Source organism: Phascolarctos cinereus, unplaced genomic scaffold, assembly GCF_003287225.1.
Source record: "Phascolarctos cinereus isolate Bilbo 61053 unplaced genomic scaffold, phaCin_HiC Scaffold_726;HRSCAF=1367, whole genome shotgun sequence".
Classification (NCBI taxonomy): Eukaryota; Metazoa; Chordata; class Mammalia; order Diprotodontia; family Phascolarctidae; genus Phascolarctos; species Phascolarctos cinereus.
Window position 1 is genome coordinate 177,402,017 of NW_027556098.1, and position 21,977 is coordinate 177,423,993.

The 21,977-nt window shown below is 39.9% G+C and overlaps 1 protein-coding gene across 1 annotated transcript in view; it reads left to right on the top strand.

The window, feature by feature from the left end:
- Positions 1–21,977, top strand: part of SORL1 (sortilin related receptor 1) — a 213,393-nt gene that overhangs the window by 28,747 nt on the left and 162,669 nt on the right. Inside the window, 2 exon segments of the mRNA XM_020984875.2 lie at positions 6,862–6,978; positions 19,344–19,469. Coding sequence (XP_020840534.1) covers positions 6,862–6,978; positions 19,344–19,469 — 243 coding nt within the window.

The window sequence follows — 21,977 nt, forward strand, 5'->3', positions numbered from 1 at the left end:
CCTTTAATTCTAGGTCATACAGCTGGTAAGTGTCTGAAACTGGATTTGAACTCAAGTCTTCCTGTACCCCCTGTACCACCTAGCTGCCCAACAACAGAGGTCTCTTCCAGTTCTAGATTTAGGATCCTACAGTCACTTTGTGCCTTCCATGCCCTAACTACACATTCCTGTATAGAAACTCTTCTCCCTCTTTGTCTACTTTCCCCTCTCTGTATAAAGTACTTAGCACAGTGCCAAGCACATAATGGGCACTATATAAATGTTAGCTGTTCTTATTATAATTATTCTGTTTCTCTTACCCCATCCCTGTCCTCAGAGCTGATTGTGAAGTTTGGGCAGGGCTGGTAAGGGAGTTGGAGGCCTTGGAGCAGCTCCGCAGGATTTAACCTTGCTGGGTGTTGAGGTTAGTGATACTGAGTCAGGAGGGAGGGTCGGGGAGGAGGATGAGGATAGGACCAAGAAGGAAAATAAGCAATTGAAGCAGTTTCTTAACTAGGGGGCTTTAATGATGGACTGTCCCTGTGGATTGGGGGTGGGAGTGATACTTTTCTGTTCTTGCTGGGGAACCAGGGACCAGGTTGGATCACAGAGAGCAGCACTTCCAGCTGGATCATCCTGTGATTTGGGTCTTCTGCTGTCTCTTGGGGAGGGGGCGGGCTAGCCTCTCTGTATCAGTAAGCTCTGTGGCCTCTTATCCTCTGTACTCTTTTTTTCCCCCTTAGGGACTCATTCTTGTGACTTTTTGGTTTTGTGTGTTTGAGGGATGGGACCCCTAATACCTAGATGCACAGTACAAAAAGGTGCAGCACTAAAAGAGAACAGCCTTGCCTTGAGGATTGGTGGTGACTCACCCCTAATTGTGCTCGGGGGAACTGTTCACGTGGCCAGGATGTGCTGCTTACTGGAGTCCCACCAATCTAAGTGGCTGGATTTGCTTGGGTGTGAGGCACTTCTTGCTGAAGGATTCTCACTAATACCAGTTTGGGATTCGTTGCCTTATTGCAGTCAGCAGTTGGGAATGAAAGGATCACCAAACTGAAATTATTTTTAAAAAATTTCATTTACTCGAATTTCACACTTCCTAGCCAGACTCACTCAGCAGGTCAGCACCTGTTTCCTTTTGTTCCTCCTGACACTCTTGCCCCACTCTTTTTTTTTTTTTTAAACATCATGAGCGACATTTCGTCTGAGCTGGGAAGACTTTAGCTGGTTCTCTTCAGAGCCATTCCCTTTATTTCCCTAGTCTCTTGTCAGGGAAAGCTCTGTATCCCTGAAGAGCCATTTGACTTTCCTCAGTCCCTTGGTTATCATTTTGGATAGGTCATTTTTGAGCTTGAAAACTGAATATTTTCCTCAGTCACATCAGGAATCACTTGGGTATTATATCTTTGTGGCTAGACCTGTGTTATGCTTATTTTTCTGTTTATTTTTATTCTAAATTTAGACACCACATAAAATGGTACTTCCATATACATAGTATAACAGAAGAGGATTGTCCATAAAATTGTGAATCTCTAGTATGCACTGGTTTCCTTTCTTTGAAATGTAATAAATTCAACATATAACTTTTAAAGCAAGTCCCACTTGTCTGTGACTCTTTCCAGCCTTATTTCTCTTGTGCACATAAAAGGAAATGATGCTTCATTAACTATCTTTTCTTTTTTTCATTATCTTACCCCTCTCCATTCTCTCCTTTCAACACCTCCCCCATCAGAAAAAAAAAGAGAAAAAGAAAGACCTTGTAACAAATATCCACATACATACAGCACACACACATTTGTTTTTTGTTTTTCCTGTGTTACATTTACTGGGCATCATTTTTAGGCACAATTCCCACTTTCTTCTTATTCATCCTCTCCTTCAGTTACCTTGCATTTATTTTGTGTAGTTTTTGTATCTACTTGTATCAAGTCAGGTCAAATCAATAAGCATTTATTAAACTCTTACTATGTACTGGCTGTGTGACCCTGGGCGAGTCACTTATTAACCCCGTTTGCCTCATTTTCCTCATGTGTAAAACGCACTGGAGAAGGAACGGCAGACCACGTCAGTGTCTTTGTGAGGACCCCTTAAACGAGGTCATAGAGAATCAGGCCCAGCAGAAGCCACTGAACAACAGTGGCAGCAGTGTGCTAGCTAGGTGCTATGCTAAGCACCGGGAATAGAAGTACAAGCGGGTAGAAAAGCGGCTCCTGCCCTCAAGAAGCTTACATTCTGAAGGGGCTGGATGCCTCATAAGAAGAAGCTGGAAGGTGGGGGATGTGGGGGGGCATTGTAGACAAAGTGTGGGAGGAGAGGCAGGAGTACAGCCTATAGAGGAAGTAGAATTCTTACATATGTAAGCGTTGTCTCCCAGATAGACTATCCCTTGAGAACAGAGATTGTCTCGTCTCTGCCCTGGTATCCGGTCCCTAGCATGGAGCCTGGCATGTGGTTGGCATTTAATAAATGCCTATTATTTGATAGATTGCTAAGAGGCAGCAGGGCATAGTGGAAAGAATTCTGGATTTGAAATCAGGAAACCTGGGTTTGAATTCTTTTTATTTTATTTTATTTTTTTATTAGTTTATTTTGATTAATCAACAATCTCTTCCGTAAGTTTTTGAGTTTAAAATTTTTCTCCCCCTTTCTCCCCCCTTCCCTCACCAAGACAGCGCACAGTCTGATATAGGATGTGTGTATATATACACACACACACATACACACACACATTCCTATTAAACATATTTTCACATGAGTCATATTGTAAAGAAGAATTAGAACCAATAGGAGGAACCACAGGAAAGAAGAAACAAAACAAAACAAGAAAAAAAAAGAGCAGGTAGTATGCTTTGATCTGCATTCAGACTCCATAGTTCTTTCTCTGGATGTGGATAGCATTTTCCATAATGAGACCTTTGGAGATGTCTTAGATCCTTGCATTACTGAGAAGGGCTAAGTCTATCAAAGTTAGTCATCGCACAACATGGCTGTTACAGTGTACAACGTTCTCCTAGTTCTGCTCACTCAGCATCAGACCATGCAAGTCTTTCCAGGTTTTTCCGAAGTCAGCTTGTTCATCATTTCTTATAGCACAGTAGTATTCCATTACATTCGTATACTGGGTTTGAATTCTGCTTTAGATACTTGATGTGTGGTCATGGGCAAGGCTTTTAATTCTCCACATAGAGGTTTCCTCTTCTGTTAAATGGGGATAATTAGGCTCCCAAGACCCACCTCCCTGTCTTGTTTGTGAGGAATTCATTTTGCACACTTTAAGGTGCTAAGTAAATATTATCTATTAGCATTAGTATTCTGGTCATAACCTTGACGTCCAAGGAGGGAGAATTGAATGCTTGTTCAAACCATTGTAACTTTTATACTCCTGTACATAGGTGTTTCCTGTTCACTTTCATCTGCATGTTACCTCTACTGGGGAGGCGATTAAGCTTCAGGAAGTGATAATGAACCTTAGTGCTTGGAAAGGTGCCCTGATTCCTCTGGGGCTCTGGTTTCCCCTGGGTATTTTCACTTTGTTCTATCCCTTTGTCATTTACATGAGATCTTAAGTAGAGGTGGGAAGGGAAATTTTAGGAAGATAAACTTTTTAAAACATTTTGAAGATTTTTTCACCTTTTTTTAAAAAAAGTAATACAACAGTTTATATCAGACATTTGCAAAATAAGTGCTTGAGATCTTGGATCTATTTCGATGCAGGTACTATCTCAAAGTAAAATAGTTAAAGATTAGCGCCTCTGTCACTCTGCCTTCCAATTTTGTTTTGCAGGTGTTTCTCTTATCCTTTGTGACATCTGAGAACACCTTAAGGAGAAGGGCGTGGGAAGAACTGGGGGGGGGGAGGGGAAGTGGAAGAGAAGCAAGCATAGGCTTATTGTTGCTTATATTTTGACAGCAGGATTTCTAAGAACAGCCAAATGAGAAAAAAAGCAAAAACAAAAAAAAACCCTTTCACTTAGGCTGAGGTTTTGCATCAGTCCAAGAAATAATGTTCTCACAAAGGAGGTCTAGCCAACAGTGATAATTCCTAATGGGGTACTGAAACTTGGGAGTAAAAACCATGTAGGCTAGGGTAGGAGATGGTCATTTAGATTCAGAAAACTATTTGTATTTCAGAAATGTATATTCAGTTCCTGGACTGAAAGTGAGAGCATCAGTAGAATCATTTGGGCAGTTAAGAATCAGTATCACCTAGAAATATGATCACTGGGGACCAAAACATCTCTTTTTGAGCCTTCCATCTTAGATTAGGTGTGGTCTGGGGACACCAAAGGGTCTGTGAGATCCTATTAGGAGTTTTGTTTTTTGCTGAGGCAATCCAGGTTAAGTGATTTGCCCAGGGTCAGCAGTTAGTAAGTGTCAAGTGTCTGAGGCTGTATTTGAACTCAGGGCCTCCTGACTCCAAGCCAGAGCTCTATCCACTGTGCCACCTAGCTGCCCCTCTTATTAGGAGTTTTGTGAGGTCAACACTATTTTCACAATAATATTAAGATTTTTTAAAACTTCTAATATGGCGAATATCTATGGATATAATCCAAATAAGGAACAGTAGTTTGAGGGATCTTCAGTAATTTTTAACAGTGTAAAAGGGTCCTTGAGACCGAAAAGTGTGAAAATCTGTGTCCTAGACCGACAAGAAGTGTAGATTCTCATTTTGGCTATGCGATGTCGTAGATGTGTGACATTAGAATCTTTGAGATAGAAGAACCTTAGAAACAATCTGGTCTGACCCTGGTGCCTGCCGCCTGGTTAGATGAGGACACTTTCTGCAGTGTGGGGGTAGTGGTGAAGGGAGGAGGATGCCACATGTAGACAAACAGCTAAAATGGGAAGTCCGTAAATACAGCCCTGGGACTCCAAAGGAATTCTCCCAATTGTGTGTTGATCCTCACCTAGCTTACTCATTATTGGTGCATTCTTACATGCCTTGAGTCTGCTTGCCTTAGCTTGGTGCATTTTTTTTTTTGTAAACAGTATTTTATTTTTTCCAATTACATGTAAAGATAGTTTTTAACATTCATTTTCATAAGATTTTGAGTTCCAAATTTTTCTCCCTCCCTCCCTTCTCTTCTTCCCCCCTCCCAAGACAGCAAGTGATCTGATGTAGTTTATACATGTACAGTCACGAAAACATATTTCCACATTAGTCATATTGTGAAAGAAGAAACAGAACAAAAGAGAAAAGCCACACAAAAAACACAAAAAAAGTAAAAATAATATGCTTCAGTCTGCATTCAGACTCCATAGCTCTTTCTCTGGATGTGGATAGCATTTTCCATCATGAGTCTTTTGGAATTGTTTTGGATCATTGTATTTCTGATAAGAGCTAAGTCAATCATAGTTGATCATTGCACAGTGTTACTGTTACTGTGTATAATGTTCTCCTAGTTCTGCTCACTTCACTCAGCATCAGTTCATGTAAGTCTTTCCAAGTTTTTCTGAAATCCACCTGCTCATCCTTATAGCACAATAGTATTTCCTTACATTCATATACTACAACTTGTTCAGCCATTTACCAGTTGATGGACATTCTCTCAATTTACAGCTCTTTGACACCATAAAAAGAGCTGCTCTAAATATTTTTGTACATGTAGGTCCTTTCCCCCCTTTTATGATCTCTTTGGGATACAGATGTTGCTAGATAAAGGGTGTGTGCAGTTTTATAGCCCTTTGGGCATAGTTCCAGATTGCTCTCCAGAATGGATGGATCAGTTCAAAACTCCACCAGCAATGCATTAGTGTCCCAGTTTTCCTACATCTTCTCCAGCATTGATCATTTTCCCTTTCATTCATATTAGCCAATCAGATAGGTATGAGTTGGTATAGCTTGGTGCATTTTTAAAGGCCTCTACCCCCATTGTCCTCCTGAGTTCAAAACAGTGCTGGCTTATGGACAGATCAGCATTCTTGGGATCCTTGTGTTGGGTTGCTTCATTTCTTATGACCAGAACAAAGACTGAGACCAGTGGATGGTCATTAAACACCTTTTTTAAAAGTGCCTTTTTTTTTTGGGGGGTGATGAAGCAATTAGAGTTAAGTGACTTGGCCAGAGTCACATAGCTAGTGTTATGTGTCTGAGGCCGGATTTGAACTCAAGTCCTTCTGACTCCAGGGCTGGTGCTCTATCCACTGCACCAGCTAGCTGCCCCTAAAAATGCTTTTTGTGTGTTTTATACCACCCATGGCTCATATAGTACTGATAATCTCTGCAATTAGCAATAGAGTGTGGACCTGGGTTTCTGTTTCTTCAGAACCTGATCCAGGATGGGGAAGTATCCCCAGTGAGTTATTCACTATCCTTCAAGCATCTCCAGTGATGGAGAACTCTCTACTTTGGGTAAATGGCCTTAGACACCTTAGCAAGGTGTCAGCCTGAAATCCTGCCTAGGCTTACTGCTTTCATAACTACACCGAGTTAGGGGATCTGGGCAAGTGTGAAGGAATTGCCAACATTTTGTTTAGGTAGATTGCATGCCACATGTGTGTTCAGCAAGCAGAGTGGTAACCAGAGGTTGGGATGATCTCAACAAAAGACACAAGTAAGCAGAGTAACTGATATCAGCAGAGACTTATAGGCAAGAGTTGTCTCAGCGTGCATATTCACATGTACGTGATAAAGATTTAACCTTAAAATGGTCTTTTTAGGGAAGCAGTTTGTTTTTTTTTCCTTGGGAAGTTTATTCTGGGGGATTGGAGGTGTTGGGTATGGATACGATCAAAAAAAGCACAAACTGGCTTTCAAACCTAAGCGCCCTTGAAATTCCCTGTGGATGGGGGTGGGAAGGGAAGGAAAGGGATGCTTGGCCCAGATTTCCTGTTATCTGTCACCCTGTCTAATTCTTCTGGTGATTCAATGTGTTTCAGGTGAGCCTGAATGACTCCCATAATCAGATGGTGGTACACTGGGCTGGAGAAAAAAGCAACGTGATTGTGGCATTAGCCAGAGATAGCCTGGCACTGCTGGGGCCTAAGAGCAGTGATGTAAGTATGCTGTCCTTATTTGGAAGGAGGGAGGGGGAGCTCTGGGATTTTGGTGGTGTGTGGGCACATTCATGCCTCCTTTTATTCTGCCTGTGGGAGGTGGCGTCTGCTCTTGGCTCACCTGGAGAAATTGGAGGTAAGTGGAGAGTAGACCAGGAATATCACACAATGACAAGGCAGGGTGGGTAGAAATATTATCTCTTTTGCTTGCCTGATATGTAGCTCAGTGCTGAAAACATATCCTCATGATAACATGGTTGCTTTATTTCTCAAAGTGACATGGTATTGTCCTGGTGGCTGTATCCACTCGACATGGTGCCAGAAATATATATTTCTGGGCAGAAGCCACCTTGTCCCTTGGAACAAAGCCCAGATGAAATCTCAGTGGTTTTCTCATTCGTTGAATTCTTACCTGTTACATTTAAGTAGATTTCTTTCCTTGGCTTTTCCTCTTTAAAATGTTCAGGGGCTGGATGCTACCCCCATTTCAGGAACTCTGCCGAAAATAAGGGAAATTTCTTTGGATTATACATCTGACACATTGACATCCTGATACTGTGTGCAGAGTCCCTTAATGCTGTAGTTGCTATGTTACCTGGAACACGAGAGGATGCTTCATTTCAGCTGTATGCAAGGATCCTTCATTTTAATACAATTTTACTTTCTGTTTGTGTGTGGTACTCATTATGTGTATTATGTATGTTGTGTATATATATATATATATATATATATATAATATATAAAATTTTTAGTTTTATTTTTCTGTTATATACGGACCAGTGATTTCATTGGTATAGGTAGCTTCTATTGAGGAAACCTCCCTTTTTCAATATAGATTAGGGACTGGTCTGCAGTTTATATTTTAGAGAGTCGTCTAGGGACATTGAGGGGTTAAATGATTTGTGACACATAGACAGTATGTGTGTGATAGATCGGACTTGAACCCAGTTCTGTTTCTAAGACCAGATTCTTTAGTCGTTAAGCTATATCCTGTCTTTCATAACACATTATATAATAATGTACATATATTATTTTAATTAGATTCAGGAAGAAGATGGATAGTAGAAAATTAATCTAAAAAACGTTGAAATTTCTATGTAGACAATTTGAGGGACCTTGGCTTTGAGTCCCTGTTTTCCCTTCCCTGGCTAATTCATCTGGTGATCTGAGCTCTAGAGGGTTAGTTGGAATTATAATTATATTGGATAAATCACAAGAGAACAGGGAAGAGTTGGCAGAGATATTGTCTCCCTTGTTTTTCACATATGTATTCTCATTGACTCTTACAATGTCCTTATGAGGTAGGCAGAAGAGGTATTACTAACTCTGTTTTTCAGATGGAGCATCTGTGAGGCCCATAGAGGTTAAGGTACTTAGCCAGGACCACTCCCTCAAACAGTTGCTGTTTGGGGCTCTAAAATGGGGGCATCCATAAGGATGCAGGATACAAAGTATTCTAGTAAGAGAATCCTGGAGCATAGCTTTACTCAGTGTGATGGTGGGACCTTTGATCACTGGAAAATCACAAGCTAGCTTGGTGTATAGGAGCAGGGGTGGGATAAGAAGGTGATTTTTTTGATGAAAAGTTTTGTATTGATCATGAACTTGGAAGGGTTGCATATAGCTCCTGGATCCATGTACTAGATACAATTTTTAATTTTTTAAAATTAAAAATTATTTTCTTTCCTCCCCATCTTCTCTTCCCCTTTGGAAAAAAAAGAAAAAATAAGTCCCTTATAACAAATATAGTTTGTGTACTCAAACAAAATAAATTCCTATATTTATCTATAATTCATTCCAAGTATGAGAGGCCTGCTGGTTATGCATGAGTCTTTTTCTGTAGTATTTATTCAGCTACTGCTACGTAGAACCATAGAAAATTAGAACTGAAAGGTACTGTACAGATTATCTAATATTTCTCTCCCCCCCAAAAAAAAATTTTACAGATGAGCTTACTGAGGGGGAAAGGTTTTCTAAGTCCACTTAGCATGTCTGTGATGGAGTTAAACCTAAGAACAACAATATTTATTATTCATTAATACCAACTAACAGTCTTTATCCTAAAAGCGTTTGTCTTAAACGAATGTCTACAAATAAGTAGATAGAGGATAATTTGAGGAGAGAGAGAATGCTACTAATGGGTTTGGAGTGGGGGTGGAGGATATGTCATGAAAGACTTGTAGTAGGTTGTACCCAAGGAGGCAAAGGTGAGGAAGGAAGGAATTCCAAGTATTGGAGAACAGATTGAGGAGAAGTAATTTTTAATTCATTGGATTCCTTGAAAACCATGATTTAAAAAAGTGTGGACACTATATTTCAAGAAAGCACAAGTGAATAATATCCAGATATAGTAGAACTGTAGGGTAGAGTGAAAATAGAAAGACTTCCCTCAGTCACCTACTGAAAAGAAAACCCCAAAGTCATAGGAACACCGAAGTCAAACTACAGAGATTCCACATCAGATTACAGGCAGTCAGGAAGACAAAAATTCAGGCATCAGGAGCCACAGTCAAAACCCCATGAGCAAGACCTGGCAGCGTCTCCTGTGAAAGAGAGAAAATCTTTGTTGATAGTGTTACAAAAGGCAGAAGAAATAGGTTTACAGCCAAGAGTATCTCACCTTGCAAAGCGTGGTCTGTTCCTACATTGGAAGAAAAATAGATCTTTAATAATACAATGGAGGACTTCAAAGCCTTCTTGATGAAAAGACCAGAGCTGAGCAGAAATGTTGAGATTCAAGTACAAAATAAGAATCAAGAGAAGCCTAGAAAGATACATTTCTTTGAGCACTTCTAATTTTCCAGTAGGGAAGAAGAAACGAGTCCCTTTAGAACCTTAACATTTTCAGAGGGTATTTTTGTTATTCATTCATATCAGTTGTGTCTGAGTCTTCATGACCCCTTTTGAGGTTTTCTTGGCAAAGACGCTGGAGTGGTTTGCCACTTCCTTCTCCAGCTCATTTTATAGATGAGGAAACCGAGGCATACAAGTTAAGTGACTTGCACAGGGTCACACAGCTGGAAAGTGTCTGAGGCCATATTTGGACTCAGGTTTTCCTGACTCTAGGCCAGGTGCTCTATCCACTGTGCCATGTTCAGAGGGTATTAAAAGAGTTAAATTAGAAAAAACAGAGGACCTGGAGTGGGTTAGTTCTGTTCTGAGGGTTTGAAGAGAAGGAAAAAAAAGGAAGGTAAAAGGGATTCATTTGTGTAGAAAGAAGGAAGAAGGGGTGGAACTTGTTATTTCTCTTAATTGGGGGTGTCAGAAGAATATACAAACATGGAAAATTATATGAGGGGCGCAGGCATCAGAAGAACTTCAGTCTTATCTGAACCACATCAAGGAAAGTTGAACACACACACAGACACACAGACACAGACACAGACACAGACACAGACACACAGAGTTTGATGTAGAAATACAAGAAGAAGTGCAGATTAGCAGGACAGTTTGAAATTAAAGTGTTGATAGACCAGCCAAGGTGCTGGAGTAGGAAGAAGCAGTACAGCCAAACTCTTCCCCCTCATATCCTCCCTGCTCCCTACCTACCCATCTAATAAAAACACCTGTAGACCAAGTAGTGATCAGGAAGTCTAAGAGAAAAGCAAAATAGGGCATCGTTTCCTCCTAAGATCACAAGGTCAACCCACGGGCATGTGACTAGGGCAGAAATTGTGAAGCAGGAGTAACTGGGATCCTGGACTCGCCCCAAGCCTAAGCTAGCATTACAGGATCTCCCAAAAAGGCAGGGATCATGGATTCAGACCAAGAGACTTCATACAGGCAGCAAGCAGTTCAGCACTCCACAGAGTGGATTGAGGACTGAGCTCCAAGCTGAAAGCGGAACAAGACTAATAGTATTGGTCACCCCAAGTGGATTCCAGGCTCAGCCCTGGTCAGAGTACAGAAGTAGGCCAGCTGTGAACAGAGCCGATGGCATAAACCTGTAACATGGGGTCTCATGAAGGGCTCAAAAGGTCTGGGCAAGTAGCATGATGCAGGATAGCCCAGAGCAGATCAGAGACTTATTCTTGGGCCCATTGCAATTACTCTGAACTTGATCACTGCTTATCTATTCAGCTAACTGACAAGCTGGGACCAATTACTGTCTACTGGAGCACCACCTGAGGCAAGCCTGCATCTGTGTTGACTAGACATAACCTTGTGTGTGGAACCTGAAAAGCCCAAAAGGAAAGGATCTTGCTGTGCTCTTGCTTTGATCAGATAGTGCCTGCTGAAAGTATGCAACTCCCTGGCTCAAGCTGCCCCTATTATCTTTAAAGAACACGTTACTCAATAACTGAAGAACATAGTAGCATGGCCCCAGATAAGACAGTAGTAGTCCCACCAGAAGAGTGTAGAACCCAACACAGAGCCCTAACCTGGGAAGCAAGGCTGAGTAAACAATCAAACAAAAATATAAAGAGCCATTATGATTCTAGTGATGCCCAAGACTAGCCTAGAAGAGAAGAATAATTACAAAATGCTTATAAGCAAATTCCCCCCCCCAAAAAAAAACCTTGTCTGCATAATCAAGTAGAATTCTTAGGAAATGAAGCAAGAGTTAAAAATATTTTGTAAGTGAGATGAAAGTGATAGATGAAAGAATTGGGAAAGAAATAAGAGCTGTGGAGGAGAGATTTGAAAGAGAATTAGCCACTTAACACAAGAAATATGAAACCTTACCCAAGTAATATATTCTTTGAAAATTTGAATGGATCAGATAGAAATTAATGACTCCATATAATGAGAAATTTTAAAACAGAAGATTGAAAAAGTATATCTCATATAAAAAATAACTGATAAAAAATATCAGTGAAGATAATTTAAAAACCATTTGACTACCTGAGAGCCATGACCAAAAAAAGAATCTGGGTAATGTATTTCAAGAAATCTTGAAAGAAAACTGCCCAGACATAATTATAAGAAGAAGGCAAAAAATGCAAACAGGAAAAAAGTCCATCAATTACCTCCTGAAAGAAACTCTCAAAGGAAAACTCCCAGGAGTGGCATAGCCAAAATTTAGAGTTTCCAAGTTAAAAAAAAATATGGTAAGCAACCAGAAAGAAAGAGGTTAAGTACTGAGGAACCATGGTCAGGATCACTCAGAATTTAACAGCTATCAATATAAAAGAGAAGAGAAGAGAGGATATTCCAAAAGACAGGAGATAGGGCTTGTAGCCAGGAATAATTTGCCTAGCAATACTGAGTATACTCTTACAGGGAGGAAAATGGGTTTTTTTAAAATTAATTTTTATTTGTTAATTTAGTTTCATTTTCAACATTCACTTTTATAAGATTTTATAAGATTTATAAGATTTTATAATCTAAATTTTTCTCTCTCCCTCCTGCCTCCTTAAGATAGCATGCAATCTGATACAGGCTATACGTATATGTAGTCATATTATACATATTTCCATGTTGTGGAAGAAGAATCAGAGCAAAATGGAAAAACCATGAGAAAGAAAAAACAAACAAACAAAACAAATAAAGAAAATAGTGTGCTTCAATCTGCATTTAGACTCCATAGCTCATCGCTGGATGTAGATAGCATTTTCCATCATGAGTCCACAACCTTCTTTCTTTCTTTTCTTTTCTTTAAAAATCATTCATTTATTTATTTATTTTTAGTTTTCAGCATTCACTTCCATAAGATTTTGAGTTCCAAATTTTCTCCCCATCTCTCCCCTCCCCCTACCCCAAGATGGTGTGCAATTTGATATAAGCTCTATACATTCATATTGAACCTAGGGAAAATGGATTTTTAATGAAATAGAAGACTTCCAAGTTTTATGGAAAAAGACACTTTAGGCAAAAGACAGTTCCTGCCCTCAAGTAGCTCACATTCTAATGGGGGAGACAACAAAACACAGGATAAATAGAAATAATAGAAGGAACGTACTAGAATTAGGAGGAGTTGGGATGGCTTTCTGTAAAAAAATGGGGTTTTAGTTGGATCTTAAAGGAAGCCAGGGAAATAAGGAGGGAGAGCTTTCTAGGCCTGGGGGAGAGCCTGAGAAAATGCCTGGAGCTGAGAGGGGTGTCATGTTCATGGAATGGATCAAAAAGAGTATGTAGTGGGGGAGTAAGGTGTAAGAAGACTAGAAAGGTAGGATGGGGCTATGTTATGAAGGGCTTTGAATGCCAGATAGAGAGCATTTTATATTTGATCCGGGAGGCAATAGGGAGCCACTGGAATTTATTGAGTAGGGGGTGTGTGTGACATAATTAGACCCTACCCTTTAGGAAAATCTCATTAGTAGTTGAATGGATATGGATTAGACTAGGGAGAGACTTGAGGCAGGCAGACCCATCAGCAGGTTATAGTAGTAATCAAGGCATGAGATGATGAGGACTTGCACCAGAGTGGTGGCAGTATCGGAGGAGAGAAGGGGGCATATTTGAGAGATGTTGCAGTGGTGAGATAAACAGGCCTTGGGGTCTGCTTGGACATGGGGGTAAGGGGGTGGGAAGTAGTGAGAAATCCAGGATGACTCCTAGGTTGTGAGCCTGAGGGACTGAGAAGATGGTGTTGTCTTCTATAGTAATAGGGAAGGTGGGTGGTGGGAATGGTTCAGGGAGAAAGGTAATGAGTTCTGTTTTGGACATATTGAGTTTAAGATGTCTACTGGACATCTAGTTTGAAATGTCTGAAAGACAGTTGGAGATATGAGATTAGAGGTCAGCAGAGAGATAGGGATAGGAAGGTTAGATTTGAGAATCATCAGCTTAGAGATGGTAATTAAAATCCATGGAAGTTGACGAGATCACCAAGTGAAGTGATATGGAGGGAGAAGAGAAGAGGTCCCAGGACACAACCCTGAGGGACATCTACAGTTAGAGGGCATGATCTGGATTAGGGTCCAGCAAAGGAGACTGGGAAGGACCAGTCAGATAGATAGGAGGAAAACCAGGAGAAACTGATGTCCTGAAAACCTAGAGAGAAGAGATTTTTGAGAAGGAGAGGGTGATCGCAGCGTCAAAGGCTGCAGAGGTTGAAGAGAATAAATATTAGAGGTGAAAAAGGAAAAAAAAAAGAAATCTGTGATTGGGATCTGGATGAGGGGAAGGGAAGATGGATAAGGGAGTAGAAGTTTATTGGTATGAAAAACAGAGCTGTTCCCCTGCCTTCTTCTTTGTGAAGAATTGACTGGGAGCAAAGAGTGAAAAAAAAAAGCATGCAAGAATAAGATGGAGAGAAATATATAAATAATGATCAAAATTATGAGTGGGATGAACTCACGCATAAAACAGAAGAAGATAGCATAATGGATTAGAAAGTAGAATCTTGCAATATGCTGTTTACAGGAAGCACGCTTGAAACATCAGATTCACCCGCATTTAAAATAAGGAACTTGAGAAAAATCTCTTGTGCTTTAGCTGAATTAAAAAAAAAAGCAGGAGTAGTAATCATGATCTTAGACAAAACTGTAGCAAGAATGGACTTGATTAAGAGATAAATAGTAATTACATTTTGCTGAAATATACCACATACAAGAAATAAATTTCAGTACTTAATATGTATGCATTGAATGGCTAGCACCTAAATACTAAAAAGAACAGCTAAATGGATCACCAAGAGAAATATAGAGCAGAACTATAGTAGACAGATCTTAAAAAACAAAAACAAAAAACAAGAAAGAAGTAAAGGACCTGAATAGAATTTTAGAAAAGTTAGATATGATAGATCTCTAGCAATTTTATTTGATGACAGTAGAAAGAAAGTGTATATACACACATCATTCTCACCTGTGTATATCATCTTTACAGAAATTGACTGTGTTTTAGGGCATTAAAATCTTATAAACAAATGCAGAAAAACAGTTATATTAAATATAATTTACTGACTACAGTGCAATGAAATTATATTTAATAAAGAGCCATTGAAAAAGAATTAAAATCAACTAGAAATAATTTAATCCTGAAGTATTGGTATATCAAAGAATAAATCATAGAAATGATAAATAATTTTATTAAAGACCAGAAGGATAAGACAAAATACTAGAGTTTTGGTGATGCAACTAAAGCAGTCCTTAAGGGAAACTTCACATCTTTAAACACTTTTATCAACAAAGGAGAGAAAAGAGATCAATGAATTGGGAATATACCAAAAGAAAAATAAGGCATAGAAAACTTAAGAAATTAAAAATCCATGATTAAATACTAAAATACAAGTTTAGAAACTCAAAGAAGAGATTAATAAAATTGAAAACTAAAAAAAAAGAATTACTAAATGGAAGGAGCTTTTTTTGGGTAGGAAAATGTAATTAGTTAATTTTAATTAAAAAAAGGAAAATGAATTACTACTATCAGAAATAAAAAAGAAGAAATCACAACGTATAAAGAAATAAAGGATATTATTAGAAACTATTTTACCCAACTATATGCCAAAAACCCAGCAACTTAAAAGAAATGGATGGTTACTTTAAAAGATATAAAAAAACAGATTAACAGAAGAAGAAATAGAGAGGTTAAACAACTTAGTCTGAGAAAAAGAAATTGAATAAGACACATATTAACTCCCAAGGGAATAATACCCAGGACCACTCAAGTGGAAAAACTTTTTACAGAAATAAAGACAGATCTAAATAATTGGAAAAAAAATTTTCTTCCTCATGGATAGGCTGAGTTTGTATGATAAAAATGACTGTACTGCCCAAATTAATTTGCTTAATCTGTTCTATACCAATCAGATTACCAAAGGGTTGCTTTTTTGAGCTCTAACCTCTTCCTCCAAAACCAAAATTCATATGGGGGAACGAAAAGTCAACAATCTCAAGGGAAATAATAGTAAAAATAAAAGTGAAAAATAAGGAGTTCTAGTAGTTCCAGATCTCACAATGTACTGTAAAGCAGTAATCTTCAGAATGAGTGGTACCAGTTAATACCTCTATCATTCCAGAGTACTGCTAATGTAGCATGCTACCCACCTGCTTTCAGAGATAATTGACTCAGGATATAGAGTGACATATTTTTTGGATGTGTCCGATGTGAGAATTTGTTAAACTTGACTCTGCATATTTTTTACAAGGGTTTTCTTTTTCTTTTCAAATGGTGGGGGTAGGAATGGATTTTTGTTCATTGAAAAAAAATAAAATTTAATAAAAAGTAAAGTAGTGTTGAATTTATTATGCACTTTTTTGAAGAGCAGCACAACATGTAGATCCACAGTTTTATATACAATCTTCATTTTGTGTTCCGTTTATCTGGAAATGCTTCTTTTTTTGGTGTTAATTTTGTTTTTTAATACATTGTAACTTAGAGCCAGGATCTGGTGGTATGAAAAGAAGTTAGCAAGCTTTTCTTTCACAGTGACCTGAATGAAAAGTTTGTTAATTCCTTACAGTAATTAAAGTGGAAGTTAAAAAGTATACAAGCAGTTGATTCTTAAATGCCAGAGAAGGGCAGTATGGTGCTTATAGTTTGCAACTGGATTATCCTGGAAGCCAGAGACCTGTACGTTTCACTTTTATCTTGTGGAAAAATACTGGAAACAATCATCACCTCCCCATTGAATTTTTGGGCACCTTAACAGAATAAAGTTGGTGTTGGGTAACATGTGAACATCTTAGTCATAAAGAACGAGATCCAGCTGAGATTTCCTTCTGTGACAAGTATATTAAAATGAAACAGTAGATGTTATTTTTCTTGATCCTAAAATGAGGGTTTTGATTCTGTCCCATGTGACATATCGTATGACTAAAGGAAATCTAGTCTGGTTCATGTGGTTGGTAGTTCTTGTTACAAAACTGGCCAAAGGGTCACACACCAATTGTATTTTGTCTAGGTGTAAGAGTTGATCAGGAAGGGGAAAATGGGTTCTGTCTAGCAGCCGTTCAATTCAAGAGACGTTTTAGGAGTCTGCTATGTGTCAAGTGCTATATGCTAGAGGTACAAAGGGTTGCTAGAGACAGCTAGAGAAGATGTCCTTCAGAAAGCCAGTGCTGCACCTGGAGTTGTGCCGTCTTCATTGTTGCTGTGGATTTCCCAAATTCTCTAAAGGCCTTTTAAGAAAGTCTCAATCACGGGCAGCTAGGTGGTGCAGTGGATAGAGCTCTGGCCTTGGAGTCAAGAGGCCCTGAGGTCAAATGCGACCTTAGACACTTGACACTTAATTAGCTGTGTGAGCTTGGGCAAGTCACTTAACCCTATAGCCTAGTCAAAAAAAAAAAGTCTCAATCTTCTTGACTTCTCTGCTGCATTTGGCACTGTCAGTTATATCCTCTTATACTTCAAAGGATTCTTGAAGCCCTTCGTGAATGCAGTTGTTTTGGTAGTGGTGATGATGATGATGTTAGGATCTTTCAAGCCCATAATTTTATGACTGATTAAATTTGAAAGATAACAATTTTTTTTTTGGTAAGTTGTCAAATCTCCCTACCAAAATATCATTTGAAAGAGTACACTTTGAAGGAAGCTCTAGGGATCATAGATTTATATTTAGATCCAGAAGGGCTAGAGGTCCCCCACCTAGTCCAACCTTTTATTTACAGATGAGGAAACTGAGGCCCAGAGAGGTTAAGTGACTTGACTGTCTTTAGCAGACAAGGGATTTGAACTTGACTTCAAGGGCAGAGCTCTGTCTACCCTCAAGAGTACATTTTTCTAGACAACTCTGAATAAGTAAATGAAAGTAACTTTCCCTTTTGAAAAACTATATTTTCCCCTCACATTTTCCTTCTGAGACATAAAACAGTATGCAGTTTCTCTGAAGTCATTCAGTGTCTGGAGCGTGTGTATTGGGGGAAAGGGAACAAGAAAAGATTGAGTTTCACTATATCCTTTTGCCCTCAAATAGAACTTCTATTCTGCTTCCTAATAATTTGTCCTAAGCTTCTCTGTAAAGTTTCACAATTTAGGGAGGGAAAAACAACTTCAATTTCTGTTGTTGAATCCTCGACTTCCTCTTCTGCAGTTGGAAAGCACTCCATGCTTTTATGAAGTCTGTGTCCCTGTTACTTTAGATTAGAACCATATAAGTGCAGATGCCTTTGTTGTGATTGGATTAACTTTGTGCCTAATAGATAGCAGCCATCACTGAGGGTGATGGCTGACTCTCTGCCCTACCCCCACCCCCAGATTCCCATGGCTTTCCCTTTTCTGGGTACTCCTCCGTAGCCTTTAGGAGCCCTTCTGTTCCTCATGAGATATTTGAAGATAAAGCAAAACAAGTGGTCTTGGGTTGATTATGTACTTGTCAGATTTGTCTAAAGCCAGGGATGGGGAGCCTGCAGCCTTGAGGCCACCGGTGGCTTCAGCCGTAGATTCCCCAACCCGGACTCTAAACCAGTGCTTTTATTACCCCGTTGCACTTTTCATAGCCAGGAAGGTGTAGACAGGGTTAGAATGGTGTGTGGCACTGACCACTTCCTTCACACCATCCATGTTCTGGCCTGTGTATCTTTTGGGATCAGTAGAAAATTGACAAAAGTGTAACTACCAGTGGAGCAGCTGAACGCACTTCGATTGACTGTCTTTTGCTCCTGCTACACCCTACCTTGTATCAGACTCGTTGGTGAATGGGTTACTTTCTCAGCCACCCCATCCTTCCACCCTCACTTTGAGGTCAAGGACTGTCGTGTTAAAATTTTGTATCCTTGGTGTTTATCATAGTATCTTATACATAGCAGGCCCTCAGTAGATTCTTGTTGAATTGAGTTGAATGTCACATACAATTCCCTATTCCTCTTGAGGAATCATAAGAACTTTAGAGCTGGAATTTATGATACACTAAATTTAAAAATATTTCTTATTGAAATAAGGAAAAACACGTAGCAATACTCCTCTCTTCTCCCTCACGTTCTTTCCCTCTCCCTTTCTTCTCTACTCCCTTTCCTTCTCTTCCCTCCTTTCTTCCTCTTCCTCTTTCTCTCCTGTCCACCTCCTCTCCCCTCCTTCTCTCTTGCCTTTCTGTTGGCAGTCTTTTTCTTCCCAGTCTTCCAGCACAGCCTAAGAGTAGAGCTTCCCAGAAGGCAGGAAATATGTGGTAGTGGAGACCTGACAGACAGGACACATTTTTAGTCCATCCAGACAAATACAAACCTCTGGATATAATTTGAACCCATTAGACCCAGTCAGGAGTGTAGAGTGGCTATCATGGCTTCAGTCATGTTGGCCCTTTTCTCAAGCAGGTTACGTTGTCCTTGGGTAACCATGACTGGGGACAGACACAGAGGTGGGTTGATTCTTTCCTTGTTAACATTATTTGGTAACACCTGTAATTTCATTATGCCATTGAGACATAATTATTAATACATTCAGAACCTGCAATGGGACAGTTTCAAAGTGGAGCCAGAGGGAGATATTTCTCTGTCTGATCTCTTGTATTTCTTTCTCCCCTCTCTTCCTCTCCCCCCACCTTCCAGGTTTATGTGTCTTACGACTATGGGAAATCATTCCAGAAAATATCGGAGAAATTCAACTTTGGTGTGGGAAACAACACCGAAGCTGTGATTGCTCAATTCTACCATAGCCCAGCAGACAACAAACGGGTAAGGAAGTAGCAGCCACAAAGTACTGCTTTAATGGACCCTGTTTAGGGAAGAAAGAGCTCAGTTGTTATGGGAAAACAAATGTGTTGAAACATTTTGGGGGCAGGTTGTGAAGCCATGGTTTCTGCTGAGACTCTGCTAATTCTTGCTTATGGAGGGGAACATTTATTATGGAGGAGACCTTGTTTGTAAGGCTGGCTCCACAGTATGGTGATGCCATGTTACTAATCAGAATTTCTTTTTTTTTTTTTGGTGAGGCAGTTGGGGTTAAGTGACTTACCCAGGGTCACACAGCTAGTAAGGTCAAGTGTCTGAGGTTGGATTTGAACTCAGGTTCTCTTGACTCCAAGGCCAGAGCTCTATCCACTGTGCCACGTAGTTGCCCCACTAATTAGAATTTCTAATGCAGAAGCAGCCTGCAGAAAATCCTCCACTTCACTCATTACCTTCTGGGGTGGTAATAATTATAATAACGATTATCTTTTTTATTATTGTATACTACATTTCTCTAGGGCCTCAAGGTTTACAAAGTGTTTTTCTCACAGCAACTGTATATCTGAAAGGGAATTGAAAAAGTGGTGAATAGAATAGGTCAGCATTCAGTGAATCAGTTACAGTCTTCTCTGACTGTCTTTTTGTTGTTTTCCATTCAGAGCCACTTTTGATGTTGCTCTGTTCACTTCAGTGATCAATTCCTCATTGACTAACCCCAGGCCCTGTTTTTTGCATGGAGAGAAAAATCAAACCAGCAGATATTATATATTGCAGACCAGGCCATTGGTTCTTCCCCCCCCCCCATTTTCTCATCTGGCTATCCTAAGGGCTTTGCTTTTTTAGCAGACTTTGGGCTGATTTTATTTAAAATATGAAATGAACAGTTTTCAATTATATTTTTATTGCAAAAAATTTCTCTACCAGATTAAAAAAAATTCAGTTACATTAAAAAATATATTTTGTGTGTGTGTGTGTGTGTGTGTATGTGTATGCAAACCCCCCATACATACATACTCCTTAACTGGTGTTCAAGGCCTTCTACACTCTGGCATCACTGTTTAGTCTTAACTCACTCTCTTATATTGGAGCATGGACAGCCTGCTTCAGCTATACTGGTCTTCTCACCACTTCCCTTCTTATTCTTCTCTCTTCCTTCTCCATCCTTTATCATAGTCCTCTGTGACTAGCTAGAATCAGTTGTCTCCCCCACCCACACCAACTTCACATATCAAAGTCCCTTCCTTAAATACCTGATTCAGGTACCATCTCCTTCATGAAGCCTTTTTGGACTCTGACCCCAGCTGAAATGGATTTCTCATGGCACTTTTCGAGGACCCCTGCTTTGCACTTATCACATTTCCCCTTCTATCATCCATATTTGTATGGGAAGGAAAGAAGGAAGGAAATAAGCATTTACTACTAACAAGCACATTTAATGTGTGTCAGGCATTTTGCTAAGTCCTGGTAATACAAATACAAGCAAAAAAAGGTTAGTCCCTGTCCTCAAGGACCTGCAAAGCAGGGTAATGGGAGAGAGGGATGAAGGTACCTGACTGGAGGCATGGCTTTGAAATCTAGAGAAAGAATGCAGGCCTGTCTGGGTCATTCCACAAAGTGGAAGCTCCAGGAGGAACTCACCGGTGGAGAAGAGAGCCAGGCCTTGCAATTTTTGGGCCATGAGGATGGTAGCCTGTTCCAGAGCAAGGAGGCCTTGGGCTGTAAGGGAACTTCTAGGATGAGCCAGCAGTAGAGAGGCCATGGTTTTGAAGTCTAGAGAAAGTCTGGAATAGGACTGGGAAGGGAAAAATGTGTCCATTCCTTCACCTCTTAGGTTGTAAGCCTCTTGAGGGCATGTTCTGTGATCTCTTTCATCTCTGTATCTCCAGCATCTAGCCCAGTGCCTTGTACAGAGTTGGCACTTTAAGATTTGTTGAATTGGATGTAGTTTGGAGGGAGAGCTTGGTGAGGTGGCTTTTAGCTTCAGTAGTATTGAGGAGATGCTAGTAGCTCCAAGTCCCCCAGACAAGTAGAGCTTTGTGTTAGCATTTCAACGTGCCCCATTGACTTACTACTTTGTATGGGATTATACGAGCAGGCTACATCTCTGGCTTCTGAGTAGCTTCATAACTGGTGGAGATTCAGAGCCAGGGGATGAAATGTCCTGACAGCCATAGAACGTACTGGTGCTGAGGCCTTGTGTAGCAGCCTAGGAGGAAACATTGCCAAGAGGAAGTTTCTACTTCCTTGGTGGTAGCTGTCTGTTGTCTCACTCCTTGAACTCCCCCGAAAGGAAATGGTGACTCGTATTATGTTAATTGTGTTTATTTTCACCCAGAAGTCACATTGTTCCACCAGACCTGATACTTCCTGAGAAAAACCGCACAGAGTTTCTGAAGTGCCTTGTTGTCAGTAAGGCCATCAGGGAGAATCTTATTGTCAGCAGGGGCATTGGGAGAATCTTATTGAGTGCCTCTCCATCCCTGCCCCCTGACATTTTTATCATGGTTAAATGTT